Raw genomic sequence first — 16,714 nt, forward strand, 5'->3', positions numbered from 1 at the left:
AAAGACCTGCCGATCAGTCAGAGCCAGGTCACCGCACATCAAGAACAGATCAGGACTATGGCAGGTTTGCAAAAATAATTCGAGACTAGAGTGAATTAAAAAAAAAAAAAAAGCTCAAGTTCTAACCACCAACACAGGGCTGCAGCCTGGAGCCGAAGGTCGGTCTCTCTCCACCCCAGACTCTGATTCAGGATCAGACACAAGAGCAAGAGGCCTCGACCACGCACTCACACACACTCAGATGCAGCTGGGCACACACCAAACATGCTGGCTGGGAAAACGGAATCTCTTCCTATGTACACGCTGCCAGAGAAGCAGCAGCTCCAACAACTAAGGCCGGTGGCTCTTCTTTGGGGAGAGGCAGAAAGAGACCGAAGTATAAAAATATTCAACTTTTAACCTGGTCCAGAGCCTGCCCTAGAATCCTTCTACCCGTGACACCAGATGCGAGGTGTGCAGCTGCGAGCCTGGACTACAGTACCCGGACCTGGGAAGCCCTGATACACGGCAGCGTGTGGACTATCGCTCTACAGGAGGGAGGAAGGATGCGGCCTGAGGAAGGGTCTGACCCACCACAGCACAGGCGCAGGCACCTGCATGAGGTGGTGGGTCCTTACTGAGCTCTCCTCAAAGCTCTATTTTCCGGGACTAATTACAACGATAAAGAACGCGTGCTTCAAAGCATCGCATTTTGTAAAAAGCCCCAAGCTGTCAGTTTGACATCCTGTTTAAGTGCTCTTAATACTGAAGTTGCTAAGACGGCTTATTTGTTTGTTTTGTTTTGTTTCTTCGCCCCTTTCTGTAATCTCAAATTATGATGAGCGACCCCCCTCGGTAGTGAACACAGGACATTGAAACAGTTTCACAAAGTTAGTTCTGAGTCTTTTTTTTTTTTTTTTTTTTTGCCCTGGTGATTCAAAGCTCAAAGATGAAATTTTCTAGCATAAAATCTTATTATTTCAAAAATTTAATCAAAATATCATTTGACTTTAAGTTGAATAAAACAGTACCACTATATATGTTCTCAATAATAGAATTAAATACTCAATCCTATGAGGTTTTTACTTGCTTTTCATATCGCACTGGTTATTAAGGACAAAAATAAATTGGATGTACATACACCATATACTGATATACATCTACACATGAATAACATATACATACATACATACAGCCATAAATACCCGCAAACACAACATTGGCAGGTGACAGGAAAGCATTTTCTTCGATGCCTGACATACTATCTACATGGATATGTTCCAAAAGCCTGCAATAGTACAGATACACACATACACATCACACAGGGCGAGCCAAAGAGACGGAAGGAAACCTATGGTATATACAATTACATAACTTGCAATATTTTCTTGCTGTTGCATTCAAGTCAACAAGCTGCCATGCAGATTCAAGTATTACCGACATTCTCCCTATGAAGACATTCTCCCCGCATGCACCGTCCTTGCAGCAGGCTGCCCGCTTGCGTTTGATACTCTAGGTGCAAAATGAGAATGGCAATGACTGTGGACTCCGGCCCTCCGGTAGGAGGGAGGCATGGACAGGGTAGCCGAGAGGAGAGGCAGTGACCGAGCACCTCTCTCTCACCTGCTGGGAGCATTTTGTGGTGAACGACTGATCTCTAAGGTCCTCGGGATGACTGGATGGCGAGATGCCAGAGGCTGGTGGGGAGGCGGATGGTGGCCTGCTGGGAGGAGGGACAGCCGGAGAGTTCTGGGGCAAGGTCGGCCCGAAGGCGCCTCTGCCTGCAGAGGGGGCTGATCTTCCTGTCGCAGTGACGTAGATGCTACTAAAACCCCGAATCACACTCTTCCTCACACCAGACTCTACTTTCACAAGCCCTAGGATGCCACCGTGGCTCCGACTTACACCTGGGAACAATTCTGCCACTGGAAGAGCGAAGGGACTGCTCGCTGCTGAGATGAAGGAAGGTGACTACCACCCACTGGACACTGGGCAGGGTCACCAGAGACACACAACGGAGATCTGCCAGTTAACTCCCTATGAATTCAGGCTTAAAAAGCTCAATTGACTGCAAGGAAAAATGCCAACGGAATTCAAATTGCAGAACAACTAACCAAATCCAAGGAAGTCTTCATCATATGACAATGGGGAGACTTCTGTAAGGCCCGTTTTCTCCCAGTTGTCTGACGTGGGATGAAGGCAGAGGAGAGGTGGCGCCTGCCACAGAAGGCCCCGCTTCGCCTAAGCACACCTCCCGGGCTCCTCTCACGACAGAGGAGCAGCGGGCGAGGGCCAGCAGGGAACCCCGTAACTCTGTGCTTCGGCCGCCAAGGACCTCCTTCCCTGCTGCTGGTCTCAGCTCCCCTCCAGCCTCAGGAGTCCTGCGGTGTGGCCACAGGTGAAATACAAACCCAAGAGACCAAGCCCGGCGAAGCCCCGGCAGCCAGCCAACCTTCCTCTCCCAGAATGAATCCCCGCACACCACTTTTCACCAGGAACAGTGCCCGCCTCGGAGAAGCACGGAGGGCCTGGGGCGGCCGCTCTCTGCCCGGGAACTCCAGTTGCACCGGGGGAATCTCCCACACGTTGGTCTTAATGAGATGAGTTAAACTGCGCACAAGTATTGCTCGGCTTACCTAGGCATTGCTAAGAGTTAATGATAGGATGCTTTTTTAAAAAGTGCACTTCACATAGTATCTATGGCCTGGCAATAAAACAAGGCCTCTGCCTGCAAGTAACTCAGTCGTGATTGCTAACAGGCAATTCCTGGCACCTCCCTGTAACAGTCAGCACGCGAGGCAGGAACCAGCCCTGAAACTCGCAGAGATTTAACCCACGGGCCACTGCTAGGCTCAAGGGTGCAGCGGCATGGCCACAGAGTCTTTTGATGACTATCAAGGTTTTCTAGGCTGAAAATCAATAGGAAGTGCATGTGTGTAAAGAGGAATAACGGTTTACCACGTGGAGAGGGACTCGGCTCCATGCTGTCACATGGGAGGGAAGAGCGGGCGGGGGAGGGGGCGTACCGTCGGAAGGAGAGGGGGAGGAGAGTTCCCCTGTACCGTGCATTAGGCAGTGGGCTTGGGTTAGCGGAGAAAGGAATGTCTTTGATTTCTTCTGACTAGATGCCATAGGAAAGAAATTATTGCAAAAGAAAACGTGGTTGGCTATGGTCACGGTTCTCACAATCTCGTCCAACCGGGGCCCGCTTCCTCCTACAGGATAAACTCCTGGCCTGCTACGAGCACTGCCAACAGACTGACACCTGAGAGGCCACAGGGAGGTGTTCGTGGCTCATCCCCTAAAGATGGACAACATCATGGCAGGGCAGGCTGCCCCTGGCTCACCGAATAGCCTTGCGGTTGTTTTTAAAGGTACACTATGCAAAGACAGCACACCGCAGCCTCAGAAGTGCCTTCTCATCCCACTGCTGTCAGCATGTGCAGAAGCCCCTGGAGACACATCAGTGACTCACACAACAGGAGCAACGCCCTGCTGTGCTAACCAGGATTCTGTTAGCAGAACTGTTCTGAACCCCAGGCTCAGCGGCAAGGTACCGTTCTGTTTATTAAATAGGACAAGTGGAACGAACACACAGGGACACTATGCACACAGACTCACGCACACTGTGGGCAGACACATCAAGCCAGCCAGGGAATTTTTTTTCTTTCTTTCTTTAGTTATCAAAGCTCAGAGACAATGTCATCTAGGTACCCGTCTCGCCTCGGCTCAGGATAAAGAACTAGGCAGAAAGCAAGCAGGCCGATCGTTCAGATTCTAGGAAGAAAGATGATTTCCTTGTGGGAATCTTGAACTCAGTCAGAAGCTACAGAAATGAATCAGGTCTATGAGCCATCTTGGTAACTGTCCTATTTGTTTCTTGGTTCTGAAACATAAATTGTCACTGCCTTTATCTACACAAGATAGAAGGTTAGAGTGAGTTTTCCGAAGGTGTGGCAAAGTACTTACCACAAAACAAGCTGCAATAACCTTAGCGAGGGGTCACTCTTTCCTGGGCACCATCAACTACGAACATATATATAGGCAGGAAGTAGATGTGAATAAATAATCCTATGATTAAATGCCACTAGAAACGGCCACGGTGTAAGAGCAGGCTTTCTCTGACTCCCTGGAGCCATCCTACGCATGCGGAGTCTCCGATTCTTTGGTCACAGTACCGTTAACTAATACACTGAGTAGAACTGGAGCAATTTTCTGTGGGAGGGAAAAAGAGCATTCAAAGTGACGCCTCCAGTTCCGAAATTGTGGAGATGACAGCTTTAAGAATCACAAAGTTTCAAAATCAGAAAGTTCTAACTCAATTTTCACTCCAATCTGTTCCTATACAAGAGAATGTTCTTTTTATCGCCCTGAATTCCACAGGGCCCGTCACAGAAACAAGCTTATGACTTCAAGGTCAATAGAACTATTTTGAGTAGACAGAAAGGATTTGAAATAAAGTCTATTCTTAGGAGAAAGTTCAGGAGGAGCAAAGGGAAGTGACCATCAAAGAGACTAAGATAAGAATAAACTAAATTACTCGGTATATGCAACCGGCAGATTCCTCACTTTTCCAACCACAGTCCATTCAGACTATGTATTCCTCTCAGGCTGACTTTAAAGACTCAGGATTCCGATGCTGGAAACCTGCAGCTCCCAGTTCCTCTCTGACTTGTTTTGCTTAAGACCCCGATGTTCTTACAACCAGGACACAACAGCTGCCTACACACGTTTAAACTCCTGGATGACAGAGTGATGACAACAGAGATGGTTCTGGATTCCTGGTCTAGACCTCGTGGGAGCAAGGTAACAGTTCCTGCAGCGTGCACACGTGCCTCCTGCTGCCGCTCCCGAAGTGATCATGGTCATGCTTCTTCAGAGAACAAAATGAACCTGGTGTCATCTCTCCTCAACCTTCAGTAGCAAACAGGTCCCACCTCCTCTTCCCTTGCTTGGCTGGAATGGATTCAACACTCCAGCTTTGTAAGTTCTCCAGTCCTGCGATCTCCATACCCCTCTCCCTGCTTCCGGCAGGGTCAGACCCCAAAGACAAGTGCTGAGGTGCCCGCACAGCTGCATCAGCATGGGCACCGGATTCCCGAACTGGAATTCTGAAGCCAAGTTCGGTGAGTGCTCGATGCCACCTGTGTGACTGGCAAGAATTCACATATGAAGGTTTATGTTAAGTCTGGCTGGAACTGACTAAACTAAGTTTGTCCAGTAAAGTGGTTCACAATGGGTTCAATTTTTTTCACCTTAAAAAAAAAAAAAAGTGTAACAGTTGGTTCGAGAATACATAAAACAACTGAGAGAGTGCAAACGAGAGAAAACCAGAGGAGAAATGATACACAGTTCAACCTGAAATCATGACCCCCTTCCCCTCACAACAAGGTGCATTAGTTATCAAGTGGCAAAAATCGTCAAAGCAAAGAAATCAAGAGCAAAGGGACAACCTGTACAGAAACGAACAAAAATATACAATAGAAAAGGTTACTAATGCACCATTTAGTCACAGACTATTGTTGTTGTTGTTTTTTTTAAATATATTCACGGATTTACCAGAAAGATCTTGAAAAAACTCTTATTTTGCTCCATGACCAGCCCCTTCCTGGCCGCAGATGGATTCTAAGTGACTTTTTGCTTAATGCTGGGTGTTTCGGGTCGGTGGTCTTTCCGCTCTGACACATTGCGCTTGACCTTGGCTGTGACCGGAGAGGAATCTGGGTTCAGCGAGGGGCTGGAATGCGACTTCTTCAGTCCTGGGGCCTCACTGCCGTTGCTGCCCAGGAGCTTCTTGCCTCCCTCTTTCAGAATGCCGATGTATGTTTCGTACCGGGTTTGCTGCAGGGGAAGTCAGAGGAGAACTGCTGTCAACACACTGTTCACAGACGCACGCGTGCAGCGCACCCAGGGCGTTAACTACCCGCAGCGCACGCCTGGCTGCTGAAGCCTTCACTGCCCTGGACGACGGCCCCAGGGGGACCGATGGATTCACTCGTTTAGATGAGAAACGAAGACAGAGCTTTAGTTCAAGTTTGTTCTGTATTCTGTAAGGATGTCGACTGGGAGTTACTGGCTATCAGCTGGAGGAATCATGCTTCCTGAACACTCAGCTACAAGAAGGTGTAAGTGGGAGGAGCTATGACTTCCTGATTTTGGGGGACCGGATGGCTCTGATGGCTCTGTGCTGCCTGTACCCACTTGAACTTCCCTCACATGACCTAGGTGTCGCTTGAACCAGGCTTGGCTATGGTCCCTGTAACTCTACAGACTCACCTGGAGGAGTCTGTCTATGGGGACTCAACTTTCCAGTCCCCTATGAGACCACAACACTTTCCAGAAGCTGCTCTGGGATTCCTGCCCAACTTCAAATCATTTTCTGATACTTTTCTCATTCTGAAAAACTTTTCCATCAATGATTTGCTGAGTACTCGCTACATTTTAAATAGTTCCCAATTCTTTTGTCGCTGGCGTATTTTTGTATGCATAACTGAAAAAAAATATAGCAGAGAATTTTCCCCCCCTCTAACTCTATTTGGTACTTTTATTTATTTATTTTTTAAAAAAATATATTTTATTGATTTTTTACAGAGAAGAAAGGAGAGGGATAGAGAATTAGAAATATCGATGAGAGAGAGACATCGATCAGCTGCCTCCTGCCCACCCCCTACTGGGGATATGCCCTTAACCAAGGTACATGCCCTTGACCAGAATCGAACCTGGGACCTTTCAGTCCGCAGGCCGACGCTCTATCCACTGAGCCAAATAGGTTTCGGCTCTATTTGGTACTTTTAAAAAAGTTTCTATCTGAGTCACTATTTAGAACTATTATCTATATTGCAAATTACAGAAGGATCTCAGATTCTTGACTTGATAGATTCTAGTTAAAATAAGTCGGAGGAGAAGAAAAGGCAAAGCAGAGAAAAGGTGGGAGGGGGCCAGAAAGCGAGCGGTGTGGCCGCTGCTGAGAGAATTAGGGTCAGGGAGACTGCAGTGGGCTCACGAAGGTCCCAGGGGCCGCATTTCTGAGTTACAATGGCCGACAGCGACAGAGGCTCTGAAACCCAGTAACACAGCTTTGCTTTTTACCATTTTCTGAAACCAAACCAAATGCCTCTTCAAAATCCTTTAGCAAAACCTATCGTTGAAAACCAGTCAGTGGATACTGGTTTCAGCCATGGTTTCCTGGATTACAGACCCATCTAAACATGTACATCTCTCTCACCCCCAAATACGGCCTCTGAGGAAAGAAATAGCTTTCATGAAGCCCTGATGAGCAACGGGAATATATTATAGATAGACGTAGAGGGAGATGCTTGATGAGTTCCCAAGTCGGTAATCTCTGGGGACATGTAATCTTCAGTGTACCACCATTCCCATGTTTCCAACAAATTCACCGCAGCCTGACCCTGGGAGGCAGCACTGAGGCTCATGAGCCACCGCTCAGCAAAGGCTTGTCCGTATCCCCCACGTCCACATGCACCTGACCCTGACTGTCCAGACGCCGTGCACGGTTAACCCAGCACTGCTGCCCCGAGTGAGGGGCAGGCTGCTATGATTAAGACTGGGCTCTCTCCGCATGGAAAGAAAAGTAGTTTATGCCATGCTTTTGAGGTTAACAAAACAGATATATGTGTTCTGAGTATCTCTTAGGTAGCAGTAAATAAAAACCAAATATTATTTTCCACGTTCAGCTTAAAAGCAGAGAAACTGGACCACTGCATATGTGCCATGTTGGATCTTCATTTGGACAGTAACTAGATGTCATTCATACTTGAAGCACAGCCTCTAAATTTAACCTTCTAGCAAAGCATTCATTACAGAGAGGAAAATCTGTCAATGGTTATTCATAGCTTAATTCCTTGGCGTGATCATTATTACATGTAATTTACGTGCAATGTACCAGGAGCACTGTAAATACTTCAGCACTAACCTAAGGTTCTAGGCTCCCTGGGTTGGAGAGTAGCAGCCTCATTAGTATTAACACAGAAAGGAACCTGCTGCTGACACTAACAAGAAAACAATAACATTAAAGTTTTGTATTCTTTTCTGACAATATTATGCATAACCGGAAGGTAGAAAGGTAAGAAGAAAACACCTGAATGTCTTAATAAATATAGTTTCCTGCCACAGAGAAATCACACTATGCAAGAATCAGCTCCGGATAAGATTAAAAATGCGATGGGTTATAAAAAGAGTCTGTGCGATGCTGTGGCGGTGAAAGGACTAGCTAGGGGCCAGGTGGCGGGGTTCGGGCACTGCGCTAACTAATGAGGACGGCATCGACTCGCTTTCCTAAATCGTTAGTCTTCATTATGGAGCCCTTTCAAGTGTGTGTTCTTCATTAGGAAGGGCACAGAGGGCTTGAGAATAAGACGTGCCTCAGGGACAGTTTGCTGCCTTTGGTTAGGTTATTAAAGATTCTGTCTTAGTCTCTTGCTGATTCGTTTTCAGATCAATTCTTAAAAATGTCAGAGCTCTATGCTCAGCACCTTCTTCTGGAATTCTCCAACAGTGTGCATAGATTTCTAACAGGATGACGCCCGATCCAATTCCACTATCAGAAAAACCCCCGAGGTGGGCTTTTACCAAATCCCAGTCCAGCAGCTGCACTCTGCAGATAAGTATCTGAATATTGTTTTTGTGATTTTGTCCTCTCAGCAAAACTCTCTGCCTTAATTTCCTTCTGAAGATTTGCTCTTTTCATGAGGCCTTCTGTGACCAAGAGCCAAAGACAACTCCAGTGTTTAATGGCTTCTCTATCAAGATAAAGTCTTTCTCCCCACTGTAACCTCCTTACACTTGTTGCTATATTAATTTATTAAGTTGGTCTTCAATTGTAAAAATACCTCTCAGGTACGTAGAAAAATATATCCTCGGACACTTGTAGCGTAGCTAACTAGGGAGGAATAAAAGATACCGCGACCAAGGCCAAGCAAGCTGCTGCTTAGGTTGAATGTTAATTGTCTGCTTAAAAAAAAAATCACACCTAATGATGCTATTTGAAAAGAAATTTAATCATATCCACACATAAATGTACATGCACCCGACTGAGCAGTTTCTTTTCTCTTGAGCCCTGCATACTATTTTTTATTTGATTTGATGGAATGCTATCTCCTTTTGACCTCTGCTACGAATACGACAGTAACCACCTGAATGAAAATAAAGCAGAGCTGCCACTTGTAACACAGTGCTGTCATCTGCATTCAGACCTCACAGCTCCCCAGTCCCATTCTGAATACATTTCTCCTGACATTTTCCTTTCTCTCCAGGGCAGGGGAAAGGCCATCTTAGAATGAAATGGGAAGAAATGAACAATGTCATGTACATAGTAAAACATCTCTTGCTCCTAGATCTCTGTGCTGAAAAACAAAGAAACAAAACAAAACAAAAAAAATAAAAATAAAAACAAGCAACCCCCCCCCACAAAAAACAAACAAATAAACAAACAAAAAAAACCCAAGAAGGAGCTCTTGAAGTAACTGCTTATTTAAATAAAGCCTGTGTTTGCATTCTATGGGGGATGATGGCAGAATTGATTTGCATAGACTTTCTCCTTGATTACTACCTGCGAACTTAGGAAAATAATTACATTCAAAACAGTTTCCTATAAATTCTTAACTAAAAAAAGTAAAGTTTCCCACCCCCCCCCATTTTCCCTCCTACTTCCATATCAGTCTTCAGCATGCAAAGGTAACCCACTGCCTAAATACAGCAAATACACACATTTTTGGTTCGCCTGCTTTGTATTTGTGGCTTTTTGGAAAACCTTAGGAAGTGTGGATTCAATGCCTTTGTTTCACTCTATCTTTTGGCTCTATTGCTCTCTAAATAAAATTTGTGACTTCAATTAAAAAAAAAACACCTTTAAATAAAAAAAAACTCACTTCTTATAATAATACAAACAGAAGATGTCAAAAAGCTGTGATCCAGACGAAAAGGACTGGGTTTGTAGGAAATGTTTTGAGAGCAGCGGTTCTCAACCTGTGGGTCGCGACCCTTTTGGGGGTCGAACGACCCTTTCACACGGGTCACCTAAGACACCCTGCATATCAGATATTTACATTACGATTCATAACAGTAGCAAAATTACAGTTATGAAGTAGCAATGAAAATAATTTTATGGTTGGGGGTCACCACAACATGAGGAACTGGATTGAAGGGTCACAGATTTAGAAAGGTTGAGAGCCACTGTTTGAGAGCATCAGTGTGTCCATTCTGTTGCCCCTGCCCCTGTCCCTATGGCACCCAATGTTTGCCAGAGGATAACTCAGGCCAATCCACCGCCCCAGAGAGAAAGCAGAGCTCAAAGGCCATGGATGGCCCTCCCCATCCCTGGTCCTGCTACTGCCCTCTGCAGGGTCCACCCGAGAACAGCACGTGGGCTGTTAAGGACAGTCTTCCTGATTCAAGAAGTAATTTTTAACACTGCTACCTCTCATTCTTTTCTTTGTTTCTCTAGCTCTCAAAATCCTTCCGATAAAGCCAGTCTGCTTCAGTACCCAGATATTTTTCTTTTAAAAAAGGAAACCTGAATTCTGAATTTAAAAGTCCACAAGCTCACTTAGGAAAGATACGCATTTTGTTTTCTGGGTGGAAACTTCAAGAAATGAATTGTCTAGTTCAGACCCACCAACTGGGGGCTCCGGTCACCCCAGTTCCCAAGGGCCCACCCAGTGGGAGGGTTTTGATAACAGCCTAGTATAAAACTATCTTTAAAAAAAATCACCGATTGGATTAATGGCATTAAAAAATTTGCTATTCAGTAAAATGGAGGGAAAAAAAAGTCCTTTGAAACACAGGGATATGACGTTAAGTTTCTATACACCCAGAGGGTATTTGAGTAGAGAAACAGTACTTATCTGACGAAAGGCTAACTTGAGCTCTTGTGGGATAAAAGTTGTCTCTCACCGAACTTTTCCTTAGGGACCTCATATCTAAAGCAAAATTTTAGTGCATTTTGACAACATTTTTATACAGGTCATGCTCCTCATATTTCAGTTTCTACTTTATGCTTCTGATTGCATGGGAATTCTCTAAAGTCCTACACACGTCCCTCAGAGGCACGTTCCCGAACTTCTTCCCGGCAGCCTGCCTGTCAGACTCACAGCTCCAGAAAGGTCAACGGCAGGCAGGAGGGACACCGGCAGTCTTTCGAGGGCATCTGTCAAGTAGGATTTCAGGAGGCTCTGAAGGACCTTTGCACTAAGCTGCCTTCCCCACGGATCTCCCAGGGCATTTCATCCCTAAGATGTACTAATTGCTTTTGAGTTTAAAGCACTTTTACACCTGCTGCATTCCCAATTCCAATGCCCCTTCCCGTAGGAGGTCCCATAAGCTAGCATCTTACCCTTTCTGTGTCCAATTGATCCTGTGTGGTAAAGGATCTTCCAACTGTGGAGTCAGGCCCTGAGCAGACTTCCCTCCCTACGGGCCTCCGGTGCCACATGTACAAATGATGGGACGTGGCCACACTCAGCTGTAAACTTTTTGGGATTCTCTAGGTTGGGAGAGCTACTTGGAAGCCAGCTATATGGAAGAGGACACATTACTGATCCCTGGAGGGAATGGTGAACCACGAGGTGAGGATAGGGCACTGAAAGGAAATAGCCCCGATTTACCTATTTTATTTACAATGCTGTCAAAGGCCAGAGCAAGTTGGGGATGCAAGCTACTATGAAAGCGCCCTGCACAGTTCCTAGTGTGTGTGATCAGTATTGTGTCTTTTTCCATGTGTCTTGCTCCCAAATTCATGACTCAAGGAGGAACATAAGTAAACATGTTGTCGAATGCTCCTGCAGAAAGTCTATATGACACAGGGGAATCAATTTCTAGTCTTCCAATGAATGCTCTGCTGGGCGTTCTTATAGCAGACATTGCTTGGCTTGCATAGGATGTTTTCTGGTCTAGTATTTTCAGAGAAAATATTTCTAAAAACATCTTAAGTTTTCATTGTGAGTCTACTCAGTAATTCTGAACTAAAATCTCTAAAGAACCTCAATAGTCTGCTCCCCTCAAAAAGTCTTCATCTCAGATCAGGTACTTAAGCAAACAAAGTTTTTAAAACTCTTAGATCAAAGCATACAGATTCTTTGAGAAAACAATAAGAAGAAATCTAATGTAGTTTAGAGAGAGAGGCATACTTTTGAAAACAACAACAAACAAACAAACAAAAACTCCAACACACCAAAAGGCTACCCCTTCTCATTGTTCCGATTCCAGTTAGTCTAGGAAAGCACTCAGCAGCAGCTGTCGGTAAGCTAACAGGCGGGCGGGTCATGTACCACATAGTCTAAGGGGCTGGGAAGGAGGCTACTTATGGTTACAGGGGAATGCCCTTGGTGAGGGAAATGTAGGTCCTCCTATCTCACAAGTTACTGAGAGGAAGAAGCTACGAGGTTACAGGTGAGCATGTCACTCACTCCAGGTTTGACTCCTCTTTAACTGTATTTCCACCCAGAAGTAATCATCAAAATATTAAACAGCTGGCACAGCATAGGTGCTGCTAAATCAGAGCACAAACCACTGTACAACCTTGTAAGTGCACAACACCGCCCTATCATATCCGCTCAGCTCCTATCCATTAAAACAAGCAGAGAACCTGCCCCCAGACCTCTTCACCGCTGACTGGCTGTTAAGCAGACTGTGTAGGCTGCACACAGGCCGGCTGATACAGCGCCCCCTAGCTTCATTGGTTGCAGAGCATGGGAAATGTGGCCAGTCTGCACTGAGACACACCATGAATGAAAAGTGTTCTCTACATTTGGACAATGTAGGAAAAAGTGAGTGTGAAATATCTTAATATCTTATACTGATTACATATTGAAATGATATTATTTTGGATGCACTGTATTAAATTTCAATGTCTTATATTACAATTAGTTTTACCAGTTTTCTTTAAGTTTTTTAATATATTTTATTGATTTTTTACAGAGAGGAAGAGAGAGGGATAAAGAGTTAGAAATATTGATGAGAGAGAATCATCGATCAGCTGCCTCTTGCACACCCCCTACTGGGGATGTGCCCACAACCAGGGTACATGCCCTTGACCTGAATGGAACCTGGGGCCTTTCAGTCCGCAGGCTCTATCCACTAAGCCAAACTGGTTTCAGAGGTTTTCTTTGTTTTTAAATGTAGCTGCAGGTACTAGAAAATTTAAAAGTATACATGTGGTTTGCATTGTATCTCTGTTGGGTAGTGTTGGCCTAGATCCCCTGACATCTCCCAAACTGAAATATTCTTTGTCTGTGTTTAACACCCTTAGCGTGAGGGGAGGTACTTTAATATTCTAATTGGTGTTAACATGTCACTCTCCTAAAAAATACATATATTGTTGGAAGGGACCTTCTAAGTTAGTTCACCCAATCCCATCTCAATTTGATACCCCCCAATTGAGGTCCAGAGAGGGCAAACACATCAAGGATAAGACGAAAAAGTCCTCCTAAGTCCCAGGTGAGTCATTTCCCGATTTTACTAATTTATTACTCAAGTATTTGCCCTTTGCCTGCAGACAATACCTTAACTCGAAGTGGTAACCCTCCTCAGAGCAGATATTCCAGGCATAAGGAGCGACTTAGGGACAGGGTCATTCCAAGTCACATGACTGGCTGTTTATTCTGCTTCTGGGGTATGGCCCTAGTTCTTTTCAAACATTTATTAAAAATGCGATTCAAAGGGTCCTACTGCTAAGCTTCTCCTCCTTTCAAAAGCACATGTCAGCATTTACAGATTAAAATTCAGAGCTTCTTAGACCTCTTTCATCACATCTTACCAAATGTAATTCCAAATAGCACTGCAAGAATTATGTCTCTATTACTAACTGGACTTGAGCGTGGACAACTGCTGATCTTAGGTCTCTAGCTTTTGACTCATAATTATACTACTTAGCATCCCACTAAAAGAATTTTTAAATATCCCCAAGAATTCTATTAACCTGAAATATCTTAGCTTCTCAGAGCCAGGCATTGAATAACTTTGTGATGTTTTTCCATAAAGGGGATGGCACTGGGTTCCTGGCTTAGACTCAGCTGCTAAGACCGAGTCTTGCTTCTAATCTTCTTTAAGTAAGTTAATGGAATTTTGCCCTTGCTTTCACCAAGGAGGAAGAGGGTAATAGCTTCTATCTCTGTGCTTTTATGATCAAAGCCACTTATAAATTAATAGCGACATCATTTTGTTTCCGAGGCGGATTTGCCTTGTGACAGCTGGCTTTGTATTGAGATAAGCCTTGGAGGGCTCCTGTGAGAGGAAAAGTGGTCCATGGCGTGAAAATCACTCATCTGATGTGGACAAATAACAAATGAGCAATCTGGGGAAGCAGGGCTAAGACCACAACCAGAGAATTTGTTAAAAAAAGAAATATATCAGACCACCCACCCACCCAGCAACAACCCACAATAAAACGGAGGTTTCACAACTAGCAGTGTATGTTATGTGCACTTCTAGAGATGAGCTGTTTTGAGTTTCCCTAATGATGCTGCACAGACGGTGCTCTTATTCTCGAGTATGTCAGTTTCAGAAGGATTCATGCCATTTTACATGCCACCAAAAATTAGAAATTCAGAAAAAGATGCCTTATGCCTCAAGAATGTCCTAGATTTTCTAGATGTAAAATATTCAGCTCTAAGACATTTACATGTTTCATTACAATGGACATTTGTTGTTCCTAAAATTGAGTTTCCTAGCCATGTGGTTGATGTAGGTCCTGTCTTAAGCCATAATAAGCATATACTACTCCAGGTCGCAATTCAGGAGTAGACACAGGTGAATTCTAGCCCTGTAGGCCAGGGGACATCTGAACCAGCAGGGGAGTGAACTCTACTTCCCTTGATAACAAAGCCATTGAAAACATCTTAAATATTACATCAAAAACATCCTGGAGTAAACACCATCTTCACTTTCTAAAGCTGAAGAAACATCTAGCCAAATCCCTGGACAAACTTCAGTGCTATCGCGAGAATTTCTTTAAAGGGGCCGTTTCTCTAAGGGCCCAGGCGTTTCCCAGAGATTTTGCCTCCCATATAAACTGTCCATCCAGCCCACTTCTGGATACATTTCCAAATGCACCAGAAGCATGGAGATCAATTCAAACATCTTCAAGTGAAATTGGAGAGGGATAAAGTAGAAATACATTTATATAATGAAATGAAGCAATTTTTATTTTTTATTTTTTGAAGTTGGGAAATGATGGTGTGTGTACTAGCAGTGTAGACTTGTGATGCCTAACAACTCCTTCAAAAGTGAGATTAGGTTCCAAGTGAACTCTTCCAAAAAAGTAATAGCCATCACTTGAGGGAATCAATTCAGTCAAAAACAAAAGAACCCCCTTCAGTAACAAGGAGGAGGCATGCATTTACATAATTGTAGCCTATTGTTGCTTTTTGACTCTTTACAAAAGGCCTAGTCTAAGAGAAGAAGCCTCCTGGTTCTCTAAAGATTTTTTGTATTCTTAAAAATAAAGCTTAAACCTACCTATTTACCATAATTTCTAATTTTTTTACTGACAGGGTTTATTAATTTATTATTTTTTTTTTTTTTTAGAATTTCTAAGGCATAGAAAAAGCTGTGACTTTGGCCACCACGAAGAACTGTTTGGGAAATAAACAACCGAAATGCAAAAAGTCAGGTGCAACTCCCCGTGTTATTACTAACAGCTTAATGTTCTAAAAAAAAGAAGAGCACTTTTCCCTATCAAGACGTGAAAACTATAAAAACGACTCTGAACCCCCAGGGTGGCCCTGACTGCAGGAATGGGTGAGAGCTCCTTCCTGCCTGGATCCTTCCTCGGTGACAGGGCCACAGACAGGTTAGAGCTCCCCTGCTGTCACTGCCCAGGAGGCTCCCCCTGAACCGCAGGCACTGCTGTCATCCTTCCTGCCCTCAGACCTGCTTTCAGGGGAGCTACTCAGCATGAGAGAACCACTTCAGGCAATGTTATCTGTTACACACAGTGATTCAGTTCCCATCCTCCATTCCACAGCATGCCCTGAGCACTCCCCCCATGCTCTGGAAGAAAATGGTTAGGGAAGGGAGTGGCTGCTCAGGGATGTGGCCTGTACAGCAGCGTGCTTACTGCCAAGCAAAGGGTCTCCACCAGCCAGCACACAGGCAGAATCTGGTGGCTGACATCATAGCAAAGGGGACCCCCACGAGATGCATGACTATTTTATATGAATGAAAAATAACAATGCCGTTTTACAAAGCAATTACTTTTACAAAAACCTTTCCAGGTAACATCTATAAAGTGAGGTACCCTCCCTCCCTCCTGGTACACAGGTTAGGCGCCCTGACAGACAAGCCAACGTGCCCAACACGAGCACAAGAGTCTGATTTAATGAGCCAAGGGCTCTGGAATGCAACACTTTGATGAAAGCAAGACTTGTCCCCACAAAGCGTGGTCTAAGTTCAGGTCAGGAGATGAAAATGCTGGCTCCTGCTGGGTTACCTGCTCAGAGAGCAGATTGCAGAGCAGGAAGTGCTTCCACAGTGGCAACCTTTCCATGGTCTGTGGCCGTCCCCACCTCCTGGGGCAGCTCTCAGCCTTGGTCAAGGGCACCAGGCAAGGTGAGGAGGGCTGGAAGCCAGGGATGGAGGTGTTGGAAAATTTAATTAGCATGTGTGAAACCAGGAGGGCCCCTGAGCTGAAAGACATTCTAGAGGTGTGAAGACTATGATTGCTTTTTGAGAACTCCTTTTCCCAGAAAGGAGCAAGCCCAGGGAAAGATGAGCTGCTTAG

General features: G+C 44.8%; 1 protein-coding gene across 8 annotated transcripts in view; it reads right to left on the bottom strand.

Annotated features, from left to right (window-relative positions):
* Positions 1–788: 788 nt before the first annotated feature.
* The window catches only part of PSD3 (pleckstrin and Sec7 domain containing 3), a 405,289-nt gene continuing 389,363 nt past the window's right edge, over positions 789–16,714 (bottom strand). For all 8 annotated transcript variants that reach the window (XM_045588820.1, XM_036457454.2, XM_045588822.1 and 5 more), the window contains one exon: positions 789–5,820. In XM_045588820.1, coding sequence (XP_045444776.1) covers positions 5,605–5,820 — 216 coding nt within the window. In that variant the 3' untranslated portion in view covers positions 789–5,604. The remainder of the gene's footprint in view (positions 5,821–16,714) is intronic.

The sequence above is a fragment of the Pipistrellus kuhlii genome, unplaced genomic scaffold (genome assembly GCF_014108245.1).
Source record: "Pipistrellus kuhlii isolate mPipKuh1 unplaced genomic scaffold, mPipKuh1.p scaffold_m20_p_3, whole genome shotgun sequence".
NCBI classification, from domain to species: Eukaryota; Metazoa; Chordata; class Mammalia; order Chiroptera; family Vespertilionidae; genus Pipistrellus; species Pipistrellus kuhlii.